The 26,048-nt window shown below is 32.5% G+C and overlaps 2 protein-coding genes across 2 annotated transcripts in view; one reads left to right on the forward strand and one right to left on the reverse strand.

The window, feature by feature from the left end:
• The first annotated feature begins 1,686 nt into the window (after positions 1-1,686).
• LOC100876077 (transmembrane reductase CYB561D2) lies at positions 1,687-15,633 on the forward strand. The gene is made up of 3 exons (XM_003701693.3): positions 1,687-1,844; positions 8,481-8,657; positions 11,681-15,633. The coding sequence occupies exons 2-3, from the start codon at positions 8,502-8,504 to the stop codon at positions 12,200-12,202; spliced, it is 678 nt and encodes a 225-aa protein (XP_003701741.1). The 5' UTR covers positions 1,687-1,844; positions 8,481-8,501; the 3' UTR covers positions 12,203-15,633.
• The window catches only part of LOC100877877 (sodium- and chloride-dependent glycine transporter 1), a 40,283-nt gene continuing 29,311 nt past the window's right edge, over positions 15,077-26,048 (reverse strand). The window contains exon 11 of the mRNA XM_003701709.3: positions 15,077-25,455. Coding sequence (XP_003701757.1) covers positions 25,289-25,455 — 167 coding nt within the window. The 3' untranslated portion in view covers positions 15,077-25,288. The remainder of the gene's footprint in view (positions 25,456-26,048) is intronic.

Here is a 26,048-nt window from a genome sequence, read left to right on the forward strand (position 1 = left end):
AGATTGAAAACTAACTATTATACAATATCTAGGAAACAATAATATATTCTATAATATAAGATATTCTGTAACTATAACAGATTCTATAATATAATTATAATAGATTCTATAATATAGCCTATAGTATGTAAACTCCTTTTCATATATTACATGTATAAATTCTGAAATGATTTTAAAGCACTGAAGTTTTCACTGAACAACACTGAATTACAGATTGTAGATCGTCAAGTTTTCTAATTTCCACATTCTTAATCAATAAATTCTCAAATTCATAAGTTCCTAAGTTCTTTAGTTCTCGACTTCGCAAATTTTCAAATTTCCCAATCTCCATATATTGCTAAATTCTCTGGTTCTAAAAATCGCAAATGTCCAAATTGTCAAATACCCCAATCACTACATTTTTTCAAATCCTTCAGTTCTGAAATCCCCTAATTCCCAACTGTCTCTAACCCTATACTCTCAGATTTCCCACCTTCTAAATCCCCAATTCTTCAAATTCCCAAATACTTAAGATCCCAAGTTTCTAAATCCCAAATTTGTCATATTTCCAAATACCTAAGATCCCATATCTCCAAATCCCCATTTCTCCAAATTCCCAAATATCCAAGATCCCAAATTTCCAAATGCCCATTTCTCCAAATTCCCAAACACCCAAGATCCCAAATTTCCAAATCCCCATTTCTCCAAGTTTCTAAATTCTCAAGATCCCATATTTCTAAATCCCCAATTCTTCAAGTTTCCAATCACCCAAAATCCCACATCTCCAAATCCCCCAATTCTCCAAATCTCCAACTACCCAAAATACCACACTTCCAAATTCCCAAATACCCAAGATCCCAAATTTCCAAATCTCCATTTCTCCAAGTTCCCAAATTCTCAAGATCCCATAACTCTAAATCCCCAATTCTTCAAGTTTCCAATCACCCAAAATCCCACATCTCCAAATCCCCCAATCCTCCAAATCTCCAACTACCCAAAATCCCACACTTCCAAATTCCCATTTCTCCAAATTCCCAAACACCCAAGATCCCAAATTTCCAAATCCCCATTTCTCCAAGTTCCCAAATTCTCAAGATCCCATATCTCTAAATCCCCAATTCTTCAAATTTCCAATCACCCAAAATCCCACATCTCCAAATCCCCGTCTCCAATTTCCCAAATACCCAAATTCCCAAATCCCAAAACCCCAAACGCCCCTTATACTCATTCCCCAACTCTCACTCCCCCAATTCCCCAAAACTCTTTCTATCTCCAATCATACCCCATAATCAATATAATCAAAGAAACCCAAGAAGAATAATACCTAAACTCTAGTTCCCTATCGCCGACACATCGGACCATGACGAAGCGAACAATGATCCAGCTCTGCCCGTCGCAACCGCAAGTCGTCCGTTTTATAGGGACCGCAGTGATCAGGCATGCCAAGGCCGCGTTTACACAACGATTTTCCTGTTCGTTAAGGTGCATCGGCAACACAGCGATAGATCTTTGCGACCAGAGTTGCCGCTCGGGGACCTCACATGTGACGTCTTACCGAGCTACACGCATTAACGCATACAGCATTAAACCAATGAAATTTTGTGACGTGTGACGTCACGATAACCGGCGCCAATCAAAGAAGATCGTTTAATGACGTCTCGCGTGATGTGATGTCATGGGGAGTTTATTTGTGGCAACCATGGTTGCGACTATTCCTGAAAGAGTGTTTCAGTCGAGGCGCGGACTCCGCTCCGTGCTTTTCCTCTTTGCTCGCCGCAGTCGGAACGCGATTTCGTTTCTGGAAAACTGACCCACTTTGACGTTTACGTATTTTTCCTTGGAAGCTTAAGTACATTGAAGTCGAGGTGAGTACGGTGATTTTATCTGGTTAGGAGGACGTTAGAGGGACATGGTTATGTTTGTCACTGTGGTATTTTGTTTGATGCTTCAGTTTGGAGGGAACTGGGAAAAGGATAGTTTCAAGTATAATAAGTATTTAATATATTATAATGTAGTCGGTGTATAATAACTGTATATAACTGTATATTATAAGTGCATACAGTAACTGCATATAAAGCTTCAATTAATAACTGCAAGTAGTAAGTTCATATAATAACTGAATAACTGCATGAAATAATTATGTGATAGTTTAGTTTGATGTGTGATAATGAATATTCAATGTGTAATAATATATCTTGTATACAATAATAACTGCATAGAATAATTGCATACAGTAACTGCATATAATAACTGCATACAATAATTACATATATTAACTGCATATAACAACTGCATACAAGTACTATATAAAATAACTGTGTATAATAACTGTATACATGTAATAATTATATATAACAATTACATATAATAATACAATATATAATATTATTTCACTGTATTCATATTATAATATTATTTTATAATAATCTCACATGAAATACAATAGTAACTACATATAGTAACTACATACAATAATTACATATATAAACTGCATATAACAACTGCATACAAAAACCATATAAAATAACTGTATATAATAGCTGTATATAATAACTGTACATAATAACTGTATACATATAATAATTACATATAATAATACAATATATAATATTATATCACTGTATTCATATTATGATATTATTTTATAATAATCTCACATATGATACAACAGTAGCTACATATAATAACTATATACAACAGCTACACTTATAATTAAAATTTTTTATTTATTCATTATATTATAATTTCACAAAATGTATTTTAAAAAATTGATTTAACAATAAAATAATTTATGTACGATCACTATAACTTTTTATCAATATTTATTAACAAACTGCATTGTCTTGTACATTCAATATTTTTTAACGATACGATCAGCTTCGAGTTGGTGCAATGATACCTAATCAAAGAAAAAACGACGTATCATTACATTGATTGTCTGTGTTGTGTCTACACGATAATATTGACATATATTTTCTATAAAAAAATAGTATGTATACAAATATTTTAAATAGGAGTCTATAAAAGCATTTTTTATTAAAAAAAAGTCAAAATTAAATGAAATTAAAGAAATTTATTTAATGAAAATCATATGTTGCAAATGTGCATCATTTTCAAGTAATCCAACAAAATTTTAATGTACAATTTTAGTATACTTTTAATGTGCAATAAATAAAAATTGAAATCTATAGAACATCGTTCACTATAAAATTTACGTTCACCAAAATACAAGAACTTTGTTAGTACAAGAACTTTGTCAGTAAATGTCGAATGTTAGTAACAAGGAGTTAATTGAAAGTGCAATTAAATTTAACCTGAACAGCTCATTCCGTGTCACGGTGTAACTATTTTCACTAGATCGCGTAAGAATGATTAAAAAAACGTTTGTCAGCAAATGACGAATCGAACGTGGCCAGATTTCCATACGCCCAATGTAAACACGAGATTCGCGATGGAAATCGCGTATTTTACTCGGATCACGAAAGTGGAGCGTATCTGAAAGTATGCCACGAATCGGAACGTCACGGTAAGCGTGATTATGTTACGATAAACGTAATCACGCGACCGTAATTGCTATAAGCATAACGACCAGTCGAAAATATCACTGTTGACCAACTTACCAAACGTTTTGTATCGACGCTTAAAATCCACGCTCCATTGAGCAATTTTTGGATTTTAGTAATCTCTTTTGATCTTGTTTCTCTTCGAACGATAAACCTATCAAATATTCACGCTTCCATCATTTCTATATACAATGTTCCTTTATTGATAATATATCTTGGAGAAAGATAACTCGAGTAGAAGTAAACGGTAAATATAGAACAAAATTTATTTGCTAGAGAAAGAAACTTTTGAAATATTCGAAAATATCACAGAGAGAAATCATTTCAACAAAGTTGTTGATTTAACGATTGTTACTATGAGACAATTTTATTAATAATTTTAAAATGTATTGTCAAACTGTATATTTCATATCAATGCACTACAAAACATATATAATATATCATACATATGGTACAAATATAATAACTGTACATAAGAATAATATGCACAAAAAGTACTAACATTAATTTTAATAAGCAATGAATGACATAGTCAATTTTAAATAATACATTTATTAACCTTTGACTTCTTAACCTTTGACCCTAAATTTTAATGATCAGCAAGTTATATAGTACATTTTAAATAATATTTACATTCATTGATTTCTTCACTCTTGACTTAAAATATAAATTTTAATAATCGGCAAATTATATAGTAAATTTTAAATAATACTTACATTCATTGATTTCTTAACTCTTGACCTTAAATATAAATTTTAGTAATCAACAAATACTATAGTACATTTCAAATAATATTTACATTTATTGATATCTTAACTTCAACATAAATGAAATTATGAAATTTATCCTAAAGTGAAATTTGCGTTTTGTATAAACAAAAGTTCAACACAACCTCTACCTTACTTATACACTTCCTTTCTAACCTAAAAAACTGTCCTAACCCAACCATTTTCTTCGCTCTAATTATCGACGATTTCACCGTCAAGAATTTCCAATCCACCTTCGATTTTCGATACTATATTTATTTACAGTAATCCAAGTAATCAATGAATTTCAATATTTACACGATATATATCTCGACAGTTACAATTATCGTAATTCGTCAGACGTTTACAGTTAGTTAGTAACAGTACGATACGATCGTTTCAGTTGCCATTGTTTTCCTCGTTTTTTATTAGCGCACTTCCTCCATTTTGATATTTGTTCAGCGCCGTTCATTGTTAATCTCATCGCAAACGATCAAGGTGTCTCACTTTGCATACTGCAGTTATTTTCGTACGATTTTATAGGCACTTATTTCTGCGCTCGTCCGAGAGAATTTAATCATCGAGATAATCGATAAAGTCTGAGGAAAACACGCGGAATCTTCGTGTTTACTGAAACTACGCACTGTTTCCTTAGCATTAAAATATGTATTCGATAAGAATACGTCCGTGGCGTGTTTTCCTTCTAATGAACACTTTCCTCGAGTTCAAGAGAATTTCAGTGTATTCAGCTGGTATGAAGTTTACAGCTGTATGATTGATTGTTTTTAATTCTGTCAGACGTTTGGCAAATAAGGAGAAATGTATTGTAATGCGTATTGCTCGATTTTTTAATTGCGGTTTGTGGTTTGCTTGTGGATGTGGGGAATTTGGGGATTTGAGAATTTGGAGGTTTGTGAATTGGGGATCTGGGGAATTTGGGGATTTGGGAATTTGAGGATTTGGGAGATTTGGGAGATTCGGGAGATTCAGGAGGTGTGGGGGATTTGGGAGATTTGGGATTTTGGAGAGTTGAGATTTGGAAGATTTGGGATTTGGAAGATTTGGGATTTGGAAGATTTGGGATTTGGAAGATTTGGGATTTGGAAGATTTGGGATTTGGAAGATTTGGGATTTGGAAGATTTGGGATTTGGAAGATTTGGGATTTGGAAGATTTGGGATTTGGAAGATTTGGGATTTGGAAGATTTGGGATTTAGAAGATTTGGGATTTGGAAGATTTGGGATTTGGAAGATTTGGGATTTGAAAGATTTGGGATTTGGAAGATTTGGGATTTGGAAGATTTGGGATTTGGAAGATTTGGGATTTGGGAGATTTGGAATTTGGGAGATTTGGAATTTGGGAGATTTGGAACTTGAGAGATTTGGGATTTGGGAGATTTGGAACTTGGGAGATTTGGAACTTGGGAGATTTGGAATTTGGGAGATTTGGATTTTGGGTGATTTGGGATTTGGGAATTTTGGAATTTGAAGATTTAGAAATTGGGAAATTTGGGAATTTGGGCATTTAGAAAATGGGAGATTTGGAAATTGAAAAATGTGGAATTTGGTGTACTTAAAAATTACAAAGTTGCCAATTTGAAAATTGAAATTTTTGAAATGTAGAAATTTTCAAATCTATAAATTTTTATATTTGTAAATTATTGAATTTTGCACCTTAACAACTACGAAAATTTAAAAATCTAAAAATTGTAAAATTTAGAAATTCGAATTAGTAAAAATCTCTCATTAGTTTTCCACCAACACTTCAATAAAAAAAAATCTAAAATAACTGCATTAAAAGATTAAAAAAACAGTCATCAGAAATAATGATTGTTAGCACTTGAACTTATTAGATATAGCGATACTCTCAATTAGCGGTATGACGTATATAGAAAAGAAAAATGTATTTAACTTGCAATCATGATAACATAATCAATTGATCACGTTAGAGTGATTATTGCAATACAACACTGATTATCTTTGCACGTACCATAGATAATGAGATACATCTTTGATTGAGTTGATTACATTGTGAAGATCGTGATAAGTATACATAATATTAATTTTTTAATGAATGTTTATTTACAGCTGGCTGACTTTTAAAGTGCGATGCATGTGGAATGCATGATCAATAAGAACGATTCTTATTGTAGATTATACTATTTTTAGTGAAGATGATATTTAATAATATTTGGAGGTATTTTATGATAAGATCATTTAGGTTCCTATATTGTTAAGCTTGTATATCTCTAGATTCTTACGTTCCTAAATTTCGATATCCCTAGATTTTCATAACCGTGAAATTTGATATTCTTAGATTTTTAAATTTTCAAAATCAGATATCCAAAGGTTGTCGTATTCTCAAATTCTTAACCTACATTGCTACATTCTTAATTTCCTACATCCCCATATTTCTAGTTTCCTATATCTCACTCTATATCTCCACATTTCTTAAATTCTTAAATTCCTAAATATCTAGTTCGCTGCATTCTTAAATTCCTAAATTTCTATATCACTTGAATACCATATTCCTCGACTACTTTACTGTTACATTCTTATTTCCCTATATTCCTACAGCCCCTTCCCCCAAATCTTACCTAATTCTCCTCAGGTTCCTATATTTTCTATTTTCTCCATATTCCTATATTCCCTATACATACATGTATGTCCATAGATTTCTCTGAATTTCTATTCTTTATCCATGGATTCCTACACCCCTAGATCAGTGTATCTCATATCCCTATATCAACGTACCTCCATCATTTCAAAATATAACCATTGCTACCACTCATAACCCTTCTGAATAATTTAAAAAATGGAAATATACAGTTGTATGAATATATCAAATTTATAGCGTGAAAAAAGTAATGATATAAATTAAATGGTATAAAATTCAGTATATGAAATTCTAGGAAATTTTATTATCGAGATATTTAACTTGGCTATGAACTTATGTGAACAGAGCAACAGTAGAATTGTGGCAATTAATGCTTCTTCGATCTCAACAAGCATTCACTTAATCAACAGCTTCATTTATCGAATTGAAGCTTCTGTACCATCGTAAAAGACGACATTCTGCAAGTTCGCCCAAGTGGATGCTGAAAGAAACGTAGAATCGTGTCACACAATTAACTATGAATCACACGTCGCGCATCTAAACGATCGTAGGAGCAGTTGCGACGCGAGAAAAATATATCTTCTTCTTCTATATGTGTAATTTTACGCACATTGCGTTTATAATGAAACTGTAATTACTGATTTCTTCATTTTTAACTGATTATAAAATACATTTGTAACGTATTTAAAATACAATTTAAACTCTTTTGTGTTCAGAGATGAGTTTGAAAATTCTTTTGAGGGAATTTTTTTGAGAGAATTTAAAATATTCAAATTTAGAAGGGATCGAGTTTTATAAAATTGTCTAAATTTTACGTTTTATAAATTCTCAAATTTCCCAAATTCCCAACTCCACAAATTTCCACCTTCCCAAATTTCTACCTCCCCAAATTCTCAACTCCCCAAATTCCCAACTCCCCAAATTTCCACCTTCCCAAATTTCTAACTCTTCAAATTCGCAACTCCTCAAATTTCCAATCCCCCAAATTCCCAACTCCCCAAATTCCCAACTACCCAAATTCCCAACTCCCCAAATTTCCACCTTCCCAAATTTCTAACTCTCCAAATTCCCAACTCCCCAAATTCCCAACTCCCCAAATTTCCACCTTCCCAAATTTCTAACTCTCCAAATTCCCAACTCCCCAAATTTCCAACCCCCTAAATTCCCAACTCCCCAAATTTCCACCTTCCCAAATTTCTAACTCTCCAAATTCCCAACTCCCCAAATTCCCAACTCCCCAAATTTCCACCTTCCAAAATTTCTAACTCCCCAAATTCCCAACTCTCCAAATCCCCAAATCCTCAAATTCCAAGATTCCTATATCCTCAAACCTTCACACCTCCATAACCTCCAAAATTTCTAAAATCACAAAAATTGCCAAAATTACAAAATTCTCATATCCACAAAGTCTCCAAAATCTCCAAATCCTCAAATCCACAAACTCTCCAAAATCCCCAAAACCTCAAATCCCTAACTTCCCAAACCTTCCTCAAAAACCCCATACTTCATCCAAAGTACACTTCCATTACTCCAAAAAGTAACTCGTAAGTTTAATAAACATCTGTCTTAATTTCAGGTGTGAAAACAAACACCTAAAATGACGGATCATCCAGGAGGCAAAGGACCACCCAGCGCCATTATGCTCGCCTTCTCAGCTCTCACACATTTTCTTCTCATAGCGCCGGTGATCTACATTTTGGTGTTGTCATTCTCCAACGTCATCTTCGTTCATCCAATCCTCATGAGCCTCGGAGTAAGTAGTCAACTTGGTCAATACTAATTGCATAACACAAGAAAAATAATGGAAGTACGTGGATCAGGAATTTAGGTCTTTATCTTTTACTTTATTCTAACTGTAGAATTACGTACACGCAATAATACGTTCAACAAAAGATTCTCTTTTCTGTCGAACGTATGCTAATTTCCTGCATCTTTCACATTTCAACCTTCGTTTGGTTAAGACATGTTAGAGGATCTTTCACAGACTTGTGGGTTAGGTTAGGTAACTTCTTTCTGGTGCTAATGTAACCTAACCTGGGCAATTTACAGAGTGAAGTTTTCGAAATTTCTGTTTGTAATACAATAAATAAAGAAATAAATAATTTTGAAGTTAATGATGACTTTGTTTGTGCATAATTTTGTTAGTTATTGATTATTAAAGTTTGTCAAAGATTTTAGTATGAATGATACTGTAGTTTTTCAAATTTTTAGAAACAGAATTCGAGAAACTATAATAGCATCCATCAACGAAGTGTCAAGAACTTAAAGCTTCTTTATAATACATTAAATAAAGAATTAAATAATATTTCCATCTGTAATGGATTTATTTATGAATAATTATTGTCATTATTAACTATTATAAATATATTAACATAGTTGATACTCTAACTTCTCAAATCTTCAAGAATAATGTTCGATAAATTATATTTATTCATCAGCGAAGCTTCGAAAAGTATTCGAAAATGGTTCCCAGCTATAATTCAAAATGGCGTCGTATAGACAAGTAACTCAGTTCTAATTTCAATCTCACGATTAATTAATATAATTATTCACAGACCATCTCATTACAATAAAAAGCATTGTTTACTCTCTCATTTATTGTAAAATATAAAATGTTCGATATATTTGTTCATTACATAAACTTTTTCTTATTTTCTGTCCAAACGATTGAGCTAAGCTTCATTTAATCTAAATCACTCATTTTATTAGAAAAGTTATTGTGTTTCTCAGTCACAAATATCAGAAGACTAGTTTATAGCCGAGGGAAGCTCCATTGTATAAAATTCATGAATACATTGCTGAGACAACGGATTTCGTAACGTCTGGATGCAATAAATTTTTCTTTTACGCTTCGAACGCAGTTACGTAAATTCGCATTATAGCAATTGGTATTTCAATACAATGGAAATCGATAGAGGACGCTCTTGAAGAATACGATTTTTGTCAACATGATTCAAATGATCTTGTTATGAGCTGGTTGAAGAATGTTTATGAGTAATCGTGAACTTGAAGAACGATGGTGTCACGCCTTGTGTACGATTCTATGAATTCCAGTATAAAAACTTGATACTACACGTGATTCATGCAGTTTCCATTCGAGTATTCCCAGCACAAAATTAATTTTCCAATGTATATCATTATTTATTGATTGTCGAAAATTAAATTTGTAACAGAGCTGATATAATGTTAAACTTATGCATATTAAAATATTTAACAAAATATTTAACAAAATATACAATATTTGACATAAACTTTGATATGAATGGAATTCTTACAATTAGATATGATTCATAACAATCTCGTGTCAAGTTCCACAAGTATTCGATCATCCTTACGTTTAGAAAAATACCAAGATCTAATTATCTGCCTAGACTAAATTTACTATCTGATGTAAGACAATTGAAGCTGAAATACAAGAATGATTGTCAAATGACCGAACGTACCTTGCAAATTATCCAGAAACCTCTGAACATTCATCGGAGATGTACATCTGTTTTAAAATTATCATAAGCACACATTGAGTGTCTCACCACTGAAATTACTTCTCGCACAATGTCATTTACCCTTCAATTCATTCTCGCGCTAGAGACGAACCTGTGGGCGTTGTTCACTTGAATGCACGTAAATTTCAAGACTAAAGTGTAACGTCGACCTAAATAGTCAAATTACTTATGGCATTCGTCGAACGAATTAAAACGGTTCATCGAGTGCAATTACTTCTGAATTCTTTGAAATTTTCAAAAATTTAGGAACGTGTTTAAAATTCTGAATTGTTCGATTCAAATTTTTGTTATTATATTAGTTTTTATATTAGTTTTTAAATATTGGAGATTTATATGTGAGGTTTTTAGATGAAGTTATATAAGAATTGTGAAGATGTGAATATTAGGTGATTTTTATGAAATTTATAAATTTGTAAATATTGAAATTTAAGTTTAAAAATTCACAAATTACCAAATTATTAAATTTTTAAATTGCAAAATTTTCAAATTCCAAATTTCCCCATTTCCAAATTTTCCAAATTTTAAATTTTCCAAATTCCAAATTTCCCAAATTCCAAATTTCTCAAATTCCAAATTTCCCAAATTCCAAATTTCCCAAATTCCAAATTTCCCAAATTCCAAATTTCCCCAATTCCAAATTTCCCAAATTCCAAATTTCCCAAATTCCAAATTTCCCAAATTCCAAATTTCCCAAATTCCAAATTTCCCAAATTCCAAATTTCCCAAATTCCAAATTTCCCAAATTCCAAATTTCCCAAATTCCAAATTTCCCAAATTCCAAATTTCCCAAATTCCAAATTTCCCAAATTCCAAATTTCCCAAATTCCAAATTTCCCCAATTCCAAATTTCCCAAATTCCAAATTTCCCAAATTCCAAATTTCCCCAATTCCAAATTTCCCAAATTCCAAATTTCCCAAATTCCAAAATTCTCAAATACGCATATTTCTAAATCCCAATTTTTCCAAAGACCCATATTTCCAAATCCCTAACTCTCCAAATCCCCATATTCCTAAATCCTTCAATCCTCAAATCCTCCCACTTATAAACCCATAAACCCCTAAACACCCATATATCTGAACCCCCACCTCCTTAAATTCCCCAAATTCCCTAAAGTCCCTAAAGTCCCTAACTTTCCTAAGTTCCTTAGATTCCCAAATCCCAAAACTTGCAACATCCACATTCCCCCTTTCTATAAGTTCCCAAACTTCACCTCATTACCTCCAATCAAATTTCACTGGTAAGCTAAAATTGTTTACCAATTAATCATTCCAGGCGGGTCTCCTGATGGCCGAGGCCGTGTTCACCATTTCCGGCGACGCGTACATCAGCTACAGCCTCTCCAGAATGAGCAGGATAAGAATGCACTGGATTCTGCACACCATCGGCCTCGCACTACTACTAATCGGCCTAATCCTCATAGTGGTGCACAAAATCGATCACAATAAACCTCACTTTGCCACGCCTCACTCGATACTCGGTCTGATCACCATCATCATATGTTTCCTGGTGGCTGGTTTCGGTATCGTCACCAACAACTCCAAGTGGCTTTATCCGCGCGTGAGACCCGTCCTCCTGAAAGTGATGCACGCATTTGGCGGTATTTTAGCCATGATATTATTGCTGGCCACGCTGATCACCGGAACGTATTCAAGATGGTGGCCCGGAAGCGACACCGGAAGGAACCTGGTGTTCGCGTCGTTCTTCATCGCTGGTTTCTTTCTTTTATTGAAACCTGTTTTGGGAGCTGTTTCCAGGACCAAGGTCATCATGGGACCACCACCTACCACGTCGTAATCGTAAATTTTCGACTGCGGTCGAGTCTGAACAGATTAGTTTGCTACGGGGTCATTGTTCAGGGTGTATAATGTCGTTGCGGTGTACTGTGTTGCATGATACGGTGTTTTAGTAACGTAATCGTGTGGTGAATTGAGTAATACTGTAATGTAGTATGAAGGATAGGATTATTGAGCTGCAGTATTGTATTCTTATATAGGGTGTTTCACAGCTGGTGTGGTGAAACTGCAACTAGTGCGGTTGCAAGGAAAAGAATTATTCTGACATGCTATTGTCATAATTCCTTCCATGTATTCTTCAAATATTATTACTTCTATACATGCGTATGTACAGGGTGACTCACAGCTAGTGTAGGTCCCTGAAATGGGGAGTAGCTGACGCGACTTTGTACAAGATTTCCCTTTGCAAAAATGGCGTTCGAAGCTTCCTTTTTGAAGTATGAAGGAAAAACATGGTCCAATTAGAGCGCGAGGATTACGCAAGAGCTACGCCCACTTCGGAGACGTTCACTAGTTGTGAGACGCCCTGTACTGTATTTTTAGGAATAGAGTATTGTATAATAATCAGCTGATTGTAATACTGATATTATAGTACAGTATTGTGAGAATATACTGGATGTTTGTAATGGATAGTATAGTAATGATCTAGTACAATGATCTGATATAGCAACGGTAAGCAATAATAATATCATATTACTATATGATGTATAGTAATGGTTTACTGCAGTTAAAATGGTAAAGCTTTGATATAGTGTTTCTATGGTATCGTTGCTATACTGTATTATAATATAGCGTGGTATAGTAATATTATTGTGTAAAGGTATTGTAATATACTTATGATGCTGTACTATATTTGCAGATAATGAGAATGATATAGTAGTGATAATATACTATACTAAAATAAGTATAACTTTGCATAATGTAGCAAGTTACATACAATTACATGTAATTACATACCGCAGCATATGCTATATTATAGCAAGTATAATAATACCTATATAATAATAATGGTATAATAATACCATTTCATACAAAGTATAAAAATTACTATACCACTTCAGTACTACTAAAAAAATTATAGTGTGTCATTCTGCAACGACACTCTTACATTATCATGCAATATAGTACACTACAACCCAAAAGAACAGTAGCAATAAAAATAAAGCACATTATCAAAGTGCGTAGCTTTGAATCAAAGCATTTACAATGGAAAATTGAAGAACACGAAAATTCAATATATTGAAAAATTACTGATAAACATTATTTTTCTAATATACATTATTTTCTTTTGTATAAATATTCATATCTAATGTTTTCTTTTTAAGAATATCAGATTCGAAATTTATCGAACAGATTATTTAAAATAATTTTTAACTGTATTATTAAATTTTTATTTAATTGAATTGAATGACTTTCTTGTCTCTGAAAATTGAGGCTCGAAAATGTATGTACCATCGCATTTCTTCTTTTTTTACAAATACGAAAGAATGTTTATTAATTTACTTACTGTTAGAATATTCATGCATTCCGTCCTCCATCCGGAATTTCTTGTAGGATACTTAAACACAACTCATCTCAATGTTGCCGAGAAATAGTGTTCAATATACATATTTTTTAAACAATTTATATTTATATGTAAACAGTTTGTTGCTGATTGTGAAGCTTTAAACAGATGTAAATACAGAAATTTATTTTTATTTGCTCAGGACGAGGTGAATAATCGGGGAGCAAATAATATTGTCTGTTGTCTATGGTGTATGCTGTTATAAAAGAAGCGATATTCAATTTTTATTAACACTTTGACGACCTGGTACTAAAATTTGTAAATTTGTAAATTATCAAGGTTAGAGATTTTTAGATTTTTGAACTTTAGAATTTTTGTAGAGTTTCAAATTTTTACATTTGTAAATTTTAAGAGGCGCAAATTTTGGAATTTTTAAAATTCTAAATTTCTGAATTCCTAAATTACCGAGTTTCAGATTTTCCGAATTCCTAAATTACTGAATTTCAAATTTCCCGAATTCCTACATTTCCGAATTTCTACATTTCTGAATTCCTAAATTCCCGAATTCCTAAATTACCGAATTTCTACATTTCCGAATTTCCACATTTCCGAATTCTTAAATTCCCGAAATCCTAAATTCTCGAATTCCTAAATTACCGAATTTCTACATTTCCAAATTTCCACATTTCCGAATTCCTAAATTACCGAATTTCTACATTTCTGAATTTCCACATTTCCGAATTCCTAAATTACCGAATTTCCACATTTACGAATTCCTAAATTTCCGAATTTCCATATTTCCGAATTCCTAAATTCCCGAATTCCTGAATTACCGAATTCCCACATTTCCGAATTTCCACATTTCCGAATTCCTAAATTCCCGAATTCCTAAATTACCGAATTTCCACATTTACGAATTCCTAAATTCCCGAATTTCCATATTTCCGAATTCCTAAATTCCCGAATTCCTGAATTACCGAATTCCTAAATTACCAAATTCCTAAATACCCCAATTCCCAAATTCCCCAATTCGTAAATTCCCAAATTTGTCAACTTCAAAACCAAAAATTCTGCAATTTTCCAAATACCCTAATTTCCAAAATACCAAATCGTCAAAGTATTATAGATCGACTTCAATACTCGACACTTGTGTTCAGACGAACCATATTCCACAAACCCTATGCAACCACTACAACAAAGCACATTACACAATATTCCAAAACTCATCGAACTCTATCTTTAAAATAAAATAACTGTAGTTTATAAGACGAAACATTGACCAAAAAATAAAGTACATTTATCGTTAACTATAAACCGCTTTTTATGTGTAACGTAATAGACGATCGTTAAATAAATGGAAAGAACGAAGAATTAGTTATCGTCAACCATATATATCAACACTTTATTAATTACACACGCATCATATACATATACATAGAATTTACATAATGTATATATCTTTCGCAATGCAATGTACATGTATATTAATACAATTTCTTATGTCTCGATATAATTTCATCGTCTCTTAAATATCGTATTTTATAATATATATATATTTTTTTCATCTTTTCCATTTAGTTTCCTTTTAAATCTCTCGTTTCTATATAATATACTGTTTCTTAATTTCTCGCAAATTTCAACGCACGATAAACATCTCGAATCAAACAGTGGATCACGCGTAAAATTTGTTTTTTTCCTTCGTCTCTAACATTATACAACAACGTGTATACATAATTCTTTTTGTAATTTGTGTGCATACAGGTTTGATACACAATATAATTTCTTCTCTGTTTCCTTTCTTCTTTTCTCTCTTGATTACGCCGACATTCAAAAATCTTAGACTATTGTACCACGAAAAATTGATTTATGTTTTGGTATTTTTATATGATGCTGGAAATAATTGAAATGTAAATATAATGTTTAATTTATTTTCTTTTACTGATACCTACCACTACTACCTGTATTCTTGTATTATAACAATTATAATTATTGTGGTAAAAATATTTCTTTTCATGTATTTATTTAATACTAAAAATATTTAGTGAACTGGGAATGTTATAAATAAATTTCATATGTGATGACGGTGAGTATAATTATCGAACTTACAAGTATTTTAATTTAAATTCTAAACAAGTCTGAAGAGTCGAAAAAATGAAATTTATAATTATAGTTTCTTCGAAGATGACAAATGTTCTAAGACTTCTGAACGACAGCTTACAATCGTTTAATAAATAATTTTTTCTTTATTGTGTTTTGTGATTGTATACAGTTCGACGCTGATGGTGTCTCATTTAAAAAAAAATTACTAAAAAATGTTTGCAATTAAAAAAATATTTCACATATGCTCACATACATGAATCTACGAGTGCATTTATAAAAGTAGAATACAACGAAAAAATCTTCAAACAAATTTGAAGAAATTTGTCTTTTTCAAATTTCATAAAATTCCATCAAAAATTCCAGAGACTTATTAAGAGATTTATTAAAATTTCATAAAAATGAAAATTGCAGTAAAATAGTGAAAATTGAATATAACCGAATTATATAATTTTTGAGTGAACAATTAGCAGATAAAATGGAGACACGATCGAGGCGTATCAAAAACAAATAATCGATTTTTTCTTCACTTAAAATAGTTTCCCACAAGCTACGCTTTGCGGTTGAAATATTTCTTGTTCAACGATTTCCCACGGAATCGACGTACAAAAATCTGCCTTAACGAGAAGGAACTCTAAATCCTATCGTTTCCACGAAACATAACGCATCTTCTATCACCTACTTTTCACTCTCGAACGCTTTTCTCTTTCTCGATTAGCTCTAGGACACGTTACTTTGTACTGTTCGCTCTACTGGTTGCTCTTGGTCACGTAAAACCCGTAACACTACACGATAACTGTGAACATAATTTAATTAAACCATCCTTCATATAAATTATACTTTCTATAAATTAACTTTCTTAACTACATCTTCAAAGTTGCACAATTTATAATTACACGAAATTGAATCTTCATAAATTTTGCGAATGAAAAGTTTGAGAAAATGAACACAAAATTGAATCTCCACAAACTTTGCGAATGAAAAGTTTGAAGAAATGAACACAAAATTGAATCTTCGCAAAAGGAAATGAAAAGTTTGAGCAATCGTAATCGATTTCGATTAGTATACCATTCAAAATTGTATTCAGAAAAATAAATTTATTTCTGCTATTCATTAATTATTTTTCTAAACCATTCCCATGTACATAACCTCAAAAGTTTAGAAGAAGTATAATTAAAAATTGTATGAAATTTCGCCACAAAATTAGTACAATTCATATAAAAAAAATATTGAAAGCAATATTGTCTTGTGTACTAATAAATATCATGTGATTACACCAAGTCCTCTGTTTTAACTATAAATTGATTTTACTGAAGAAAGAGAAGATAAGCACCCGAGTTTGAAGTGCACGAAAAATTACATACCGAAGATTCATAAAATTATTTTACAGCAAAAATATCCGTAAATAAATTTTATTTAAATTGTTAACAATGACATTACCGTGTTGTTACCGATAATTCTACGTAACCGAATCTTAACCCTATCTAGGACAGTCGACCGCGTGGCCAGGCCAGCTTGAACCGGCAGCTAACACTATTATTTATTCCTTACTTTGTAACATAACTGTTATTAATAATAAGTATTATTGTTGTTGTTGTTAATGACGTGCTAACTTTGTTTGTTTAAATTCCTTTTTAATACCTGCATTAGATTCGCCTATCTAGCCTAAGGGACATTAAAGTTTGTCGAACGCTTATCTATCAGTCACCCATCCCTCGCGAATCCCAAGTACTCTTTTCCTCATTTCTTTTTTTTTGCATTTTTCCCTTTCTTTGTTCAATGCTTTCGATGAACGTTACTTTATCCGACAACGAAGGATCTTCTTCTTTATCGATCGAACGGTCGTTTTCAGGGTTCTCTTAAACGAAGAAAATTTATTTGTTCTTGATTATGTCTCAGATATGGCTAGTTAGAAGGTGTTCTCGCTTTTCTAGAATTCTTCCTCTAATTCTCGAATATCAGTACGTGTCGTTAGTCTAATGTCTCCGTTGAAACTGATGAATTTAAAATAGCAAACGATATGTTTTGTTAACCCTCGTAGAACCAGTGAAGCTTGGGACCATAGACTCTTTGGAACCATTTTGTCGAATTAATGAATAGAGTAAATTTGCCTTTCAATTTTTATAAATTCGAAGAAATAATTGTGTATTGTAAATTTAGTTAACTGAAAAAGACTTAATTATCCTACTCTTACATTTTTGTACTAAAAATTGATACTGAAATTTATTTAAAAAAATGTAAGATGTATGTATTAACGTTACAGCAGAAAATTTGTTACATTTATTAAAAACAATTTCTACAGCAAACATTTGTTCTATCTTATAGGCAATTGCATACAATTTTCAATATAGCAAATTCGATAATTTTATAAGGTAAAAGAGTTGTGAAAATTATATTTGTTAACACATGAAAATACCAAAGGACGTCTTTTGTCCAATATGGTCCTATGAGGGTCAAGATCAATGGAATTCAATAAATGCAACTCGGTACTTCGATTACAGTCTCGTTCAAAATAAATTCGTAAACGAAAAATCCATGGCCATACGAATCAGAAGGACGCCATTATCGTGACCCAATTTGGCGCGAAATTTGAACAACACTTTCATTTCTACATAAATGAAAAGATAAATATACAATACAACTGTGTAAAATGTATAAAGATCTGAATGAAAACGTATTATTAATTTTGTAAGTGTAATATTAAAGTCATGAATATGTACATAACGAGATTAACTATTAGTAATAAATAGAAATTAAAATAGGAGCTTGTTATTAATTTAAAAAATTTAATATTGAAGCTCGTAACAGTACTAAAAGTTTAAATAATTTATGAATAGTCATAATTGAAACTGGAGTTTAATTAACGATATTTGAAATTGAATTTTAATTAATTATAGTTGAAATTAAATATGTAAATAAAATTTCATAAATGTTAAGCTCCTTTATTCTTATGGCTATGGAAGTATCGATGAAAGTTGCTCATTCGATTAACAATTGAATCGATCGAAACGTACTTCGAGATACCGGTATATTAAGCGTGAATCGATTCTCGATTAACTTTCATTGTGTTCAATACGAGGTGTGCCCCGATTGTTCGTGAATTCCGATCTTGGGATTCGAATATCGTCCTAGTTGAATGTTTTGCCTAGAATCTGAAGCTCTGAGTATTAACAACAACTAGATTCTAAATTGTTAATTAGGTCAACGAGGATCCATCTCGAACGCTTATGGCGAGGATCCACCTCCACTTGTTCGTCCCTTTGAGCAAAGGATCGATGGCAAAGGACGATTTAGTTTACTCTTAACATCCACCGTCATTATTTTTAATTTATTACCAAAAACGAATTTTACAAAATATTCAAAAATTCTACAAAATTCTCACCCCTTTTAATTATCGTGCGTTTTAAATGCAGTTGTCGTTCTCCAGAAATCAAGTCACTGAAGTCTAACCGGGGGCAGATATATTGCCCCAAACTCGTGGGCACGGACGGTGCGTAGATTAAAGTGGAATCAGTTATACGATTTAAAATTTTCAATTTTTAAAAATATTAAAAATTTAGCGATTTGAACATGTAAGAATTTTATAGAAATTTCAAGAATTTGGAGGTTGAAGAAAATCTGAAACTGTTAGAAATTTAGAAATTGGAAATCTTAGGAATCAAAAAATGTAGAAAAGAGAGGAAGAAATCTACAAAATTAGAAATGAAGAAATCTAAAAATTTAATGATCAAAAAATGTAAAAATTTAGAGATGAAGAAATGTAAAAATTTAAACATAGAGTCCATCGGTGCCTACGAGCTGCCATTGCCCATCGACCTAACCGTTCAGGTGGATCGTTAAGAGAACAGAAAGTGGAGTTAGGCCCTTATTATTCTAAAAAATATTCGTACACGCTGAACACTCACCCTGTATTCATTTATTCATCCACGTAACGCAACAACTCTCGACAAGCTCTCGCACGGATATGAGTTAACATATTTCTGTTATTGTTTTATAATTTGAACGCAGCGGGTTTTCAATAATGTTAATTGTTTCACGTATAATCGCGACACTCCGCCCTGAATTTCTTAATATCAAACGATGATCGTGTCGTTTTTCATTTTTCATATGCTCTTTTTTTTCTGTTTTGTACACGGAATAATAAACTACGCGACGCCATTGTACACCAGTGTACCAAGCGTCTATAAATATTATATAATATACTTGTATGTATATATATAATATATTCGTATATATTATATGTATATATCTGTAACTTGTGTATATGTGTATGTACGATAAATGTCAATACATATGATACAGCTAGCAACACTTTACAAACGGGGTCACATAAAAAATAAAGAATCACGATCTCTCACGTTTATTGACTGTACGTACGCGTTAAATTGTCCGGTGTGCTCGACATCACCGGCTTAATGTGTATTTTATAATTCCTATTTTCGGTTTGAAACGAACCGATGCGCTTATCTCGATGACCCGTGAAACGACACAACCCTCTTTTGCCCTTTTCCTGTCTGCCTCCCTTTTGCGATCGACGCAAAAATAACCCTTTTCTCTTAACTGCAGTTCGCTTACGTCGAGCCATGTAAAAGTAACAATACCTTCTAAAAATACAATAATAATACGAAGTAAACAACCATTTCGATCATTTTTTAGTACATCACTGTTTTGTAAAGGGCTGTTTAATTAATCAGCTTTTTGAAATACCATTTATGGACTTTATGTATAATAAATCAAATGTTAATTGTTAACTTTTACTGAAGTCTCACGCTGAAAAAATTTCATAGAAATTTAATTCTAATTTGAAATGAATTTGAGAAGGTTAGATTTTTTTTCAGGATGAGAGTGCAGTATTTAATATTAAAAAATTATCGAAATAATTATTAAATAATTATTGTCGAACTCTGTGTTTTTAAATTCAGTGAAATTTAATGAATAACAAGTTTGTAAATATTGGAGTCAAATTTTTGGTATATTTGTAGTGACTTTTTCAACCATTGAAGGGTTAGTATGAAAGGGTTGATATGATCGAATAAAGACAAAAAAATTTTCAGCCATTTATATCAATAGATTAAAAACTTCTTGTTGAATTTGCTTTTAAATTAAAATTTCGGTCTAATAAATATTTTTTTATGACCGAACAATATTAATTTAACTCTCAACAACTTAACCTCTTCAAAGATACAGAGTTTCTACAAAACTCATGTGTTTAATATCTTTTTAAATTATTTACTTCTTTCAAAACTTATTTAATTATCAATCTAAAATGAGTGAAATATTATTACATAAAAAATTGAACTGTTCCCTGAAGAGATTTGCTGCATTGTAATTAATGCATCATACTAACAATAACAACCATTTTAAAAAAATAATACTAATTTTTAAGTTTTAAAAATTCAACCTGATTTAAGAAATAATGTAATAAATTATCTAACAAGTAAAACCCCAATATTTTCTAGAACAACGATAAAAGCTCTAAACGATAAAAATAGAGCATATCGCAACAAATCTACAACAGAAAACTCTATGTTCTAATGATTGTTTCTATTGGAGGACATCGGTGAGCAACAACAGGGAGATTCGTTAAAATAAATAATACTAAGCCTAAGAATTTTCCTCTCTTTTTCCTGAATAAATTCAATTTTATTCGAGACATAATTCCTTCAGCAAGGATAACGTATCACGGTATGAAACACTTCGCGAGTCAACATCGAGAACTCAACGTCCACGAGATTACTATGGTATATTACAAAAAATTGACGGTCCGTTTACGTCCGGACCATCTGAACTCTTCGATAACGATAAATCCTTGCGACAAAATTGTCGAGCTTAGCAGGGGAGTTTAACTTTGTTGGGTGAAACAATCTGTCAGAAAAATCTCCGTACACTTCGATGGACACATGAGAAACTGTACCGTGTAAATTAAATTGCAACCTTCATAGACTACTTTCATTATTACTATATCTACGACACCCTAATACGAATGGCCGGTTTCGATACATGCAAAATTTCATTAATAATTTTGTAAACGAAATCGAATCCTCGTATCTTTGCTTTCTTACCGAAGACCACTTTCATCAGTAGTTAATTTATAGTAGAATTAAATTTTACACGAATGGATTAATTTAACATTTATAGATTGCCAATTAAAGTTTCGCTCACTTCTTTTAATGATTTAAATTGGTATGAACTACTTTCATTATTACTATACCTATAGGCGTTCTTACACGAATGGCCGGTTAATTTGAATGCACGTGCGAAATTCCGGTCAGGGAATATAAATTAAATCAAGTTTAATTGAACGGTGGCTAGAACTATTACTGCCCTTGGGAGATACCTTCGCTATTGACGCTTTCAAGCTTTAAAGTTTCTTGGTTGTTAAGTTCTGAAGTTGCCAAAGATCAGCTGTTGAGGATCCCAAGCTTTTTGGGTTCAATTGCTTCTAAGTTCTGAAACTACCGGGTTCCGATATTTTTAAGTTTTGAAACGGGGTTAGATACTTTTAAGATGGAATACTTTCAAGGTCTGATACGCTCAAGTTCTGTTACTCGAAAGTTTAAGGACTTTCAAGTTCCAATACTCCCAAGTTTCAATACTTCCAAGTTTCAGTACTTCCAAGTTCTAATACTCCCAAGTTCCAATACTCCCAAGTTTCATTACTCTAAAGTATCAATACCTCCAAGTTTCATTACTCCCAAGTGCCAATACTCCCAAGTTCCAATACTCCCAAGTTTCAGTACTTCCAAGTTTCAATACTCCCAAGTTCCAATACTCCCAAGTTCCAATACTCCCAAGTTTCAGTACTTCTAAGTTCCAATACTCCCAAGTTCCAATACCTCTAAGTTCCAATACCTCCAAGTTCCAATACTCCCAAGTTCCAATACCTCCAAGTTCCAATACTCCCAAGTTTCAGTACTTCTAAGTTCCAATACTCCCAAGTTTCAGTACTTCCAAGTTTCAATACTTCCCAGTTCCAATACTCCCAAGTTCCAATACCTCCAAGTTCCAATACTCCCAAGTTTCAGTACTTCTAAGTTCCAATACGCCCAAGTTCCAATACCTCCAAGTTCCAATACTCCCAAGTTTCAGTACTTCTAAGTTCCAGTACTCCCAAGTTCCAATACTCCCAAGTTTCATTACTCCCAAGTGCCAATACCTCCAAGTTCCAATACCTCCAAGTTCCAATACGCCCAAGTTCCAATACCTCCAAGTTCCAATACTCCCAAGTTTCAGTACTTCTAAGTTCCAGTACTCCCAAGTTCCAATACTCCCAAGTTTCATTACTCCCAAGTGCCAATACCTCCAAGTTCCAATACCTCCAAGTGCCAATACCTCCAAGTTCCAATACATCCAAGTTCCAATACCTCAAAGTTCCAATACCTCCAAGTTCCAATACTCCCTAGTTCCAATACCTCAATGCTCTCAAGTTTCATTACTCCCAAATTCCAATATTCTCAAGTTTTATTACTTCCAAGTTCCAATACTTCGTAGTTCCAATAGCTCTAAGCTGTCATACTTCCAAGTTTCATTACTCCCAAGTTGTAATACTTCCAAGTTTCATTACGTTCAAGTTCGTATACTCCTAAGTTCCAATACTTCCACGTTCCAATACGTCCAAGTTCCCGATACTTTCAAATTTTCATTATTCCTATGTCTCAATATTCTCAAATACCAATACCCTGGTATTAGTACTAAGTTCAATACTCCTAAGTCCCACTGCTTTCAAATTCTTCTTCTCCCAAGTTCTCAGTCTCCTCAGTCCCCATGTTGTCAGGTTTTGAATATATCGAGCTTTAACATTTCCAACTTTTATATCTTCTTGTAAGTTCTAAATCATCCATGTTTTGTATTAACAATATTCTCATGCTTTCAATGTTTTTTAATTTATCAAGTGCCAATACTTCCAACTTCTAAATCTTACAATATTCTCAAGTGCTATCGTTTTCGAGTTCCAATACTTTCAAGTTGTAGATCTTCCAAGTAGCAACACTTTCAAGGTTCAATAGTTCTGTTGAGTTCTTTAATACTTCCATTCCAATATTTCTAAGTTCCAACGTTCTCAACTAGATTTCTTCAAATTTCCGTAACTACCTAACTTTTTAACTCTCGAGTGCTTCAGTTTACCAATTCTTTAACTCACGAGTTCTTCAGCTTCCAAATTCTTTAACTTCCAAGTTCTTCAGCTTCCAAATTCTTTAACTCCCAAGTTCTTCAGCTTCCAAATTCTTTAACTTCCAAGTTTAATTCTTCCCAATTCTGTCTTATTCCAAAGCTCTTAATATTCAATGCTACCATCCAAACTTTCCCATACTCCCAAGTTTCCGAGCTTCAAAACCTCATAACTTCAAAACGTCCACAAACTTGAAAATTAACAAAGCTCTGCAAGAAAATCTCCAAAAAAATTGTCTGAATCTCTTCCTCTTCCGTTCGATACGATTCTTCAAATGAATACAAACTACTTTCACTTATTTCGATAATATTATCTTTCTAGAAACATATTATATATATTATTACGTTTAAAAGGTAACATATATTATTATTCAAAAACGTGTATGAAATGAGTTTCTGAGCAAGTGTACGGAAATTTGTTTCTTTGTTTTGCGACTGATATCGATGGAATTCGGGCTTCGATACTAATCTAGATCGATCGCTATGCAAGAGTAACATTACCTTAGATAAATCTTACACGGAAGCAAATCGCTTCGGTGATGTGCCATTGGGCGATTTATTTTTCTTCGTTTTCTAGAATATTTGTGTGTCGCTTGCACGTGGCAATCAATCGGTGACTTTCTTCAATTGTTGTTTCCTCGCGTTTCTCTTCGTCTTATGTACAATTGAAAGCAGTGGAGTAGCGTAATTACTAGTTAACGGTTACATGTAATTAACGGTTACATGTCGTAGCACGTTTGGAGCGTCTCGCAGAATTTTCTCGGGCAACGTCCATTCCTCGGCCGCCATTTTCGATCCCATTTCAACGCTTAAACGATTTTGCACTTACTGGTAATTAAATGAACCGCTCGATATTGTCCGTTTCGGTGTTGCAGAAATTAGAAGACGTTGAAATCGTCCGTTGAATCTAGAACTGCAACGATTTGTAAACGAATTCGTTCAAAGAATTTTGATGAACTTTTGTACGAATCAAAGGATACGATCTGAAATGAACTCCTTCGAATAGAAAGAATATTACGGAAGATATCTCCAAGTGATCTGAATCAACGACGATTCACGTTCGAATTAATAAAAAAGTATAAGGCGCTAGGATTGTTGAGGAATATATCAGAAAAATACGCTGGCTATTCTTCTTTTAAAAAAATAAATTCGTAGAAATCTCTCTTCTATTGTGGAACATTCGTAGTCATCCTCTTTTGTTCAACTGCCACTCGTTTACGAACCTATCAGATACTCGACTACCTGTTATTGGCGCGTTGTATTTTTGGCGATAGATTTCTGGGCAGACTCGTCGTTACAGATAAAATGAACATCGTGTCAGACTTGCTGAGATGTGATTAAGTCGCTTTTACTTGAGTTCTTGAGGATCGATGGTCCAGGAAGCTTCTGAGCGGTGCCTGACGTGCTCGATGGCTGCACCATCATTGGTTGACCGTTCACCAACACTATGGTGTCCCGTACCGAATCGTATCCTCCTGGTGGTCCTGGAACATCACATCAAACTTTATACTAAAAATTCCATCCAATCACTTTACAAGAATATTGCAATTTTAAGACTTCTTTAAATAATTTACTTCAATACAAATAATTATTTGACCATTTAAAGAAGTAACATACTATGCACCATAGAGAAGTTACATACTATGCACCATAAAGAAGTCACATACTATGCACCATAAAAAAGTAACACACTATGCATTAGAATAAATTATTGCACTAAATATGCTTTCATCAGAAACTATTTCAGTATGAAAAAAGATGGTCTCAAGTTTACAACTAATATTAGAAATACAATAAAAAAAACTTGAAGAGAAATGATTTACTTCTTTGTATTTAATTATCTGACTGTTTAAGAACAATTTTAAAATTAACATCAGAAGCTAATTTTAATTAAAACATAATTTCAAAGGAAGATCAATTTTAATGATTTCTATGAATTAAAGAGGAACAAGTTTCACTAACTTAAATCTACATGAACATTTTATAAATATTTGACTAACAAAATATTTATAACTCTCCTTAATGATTCCTGTTTAACAAACTAATTAATCACGATTAATTTAAGTAGAGTTTTCCC

The sequence above is a fragment of the Megachile rotundata genome, chromosome 5 (genome assembly GCF_050947335.1).
Source record: "Megachile rotundata isolate GNS110a chromosome 5, iyMegRotu1, whole genome shotgun sequence".
Taxonomy (NCBI): Eukaryota; Metazoa; Arthropoda; class Insecta; order Hymenoptera; family Megachilidae; genus Megachile; species Megachile rotundata.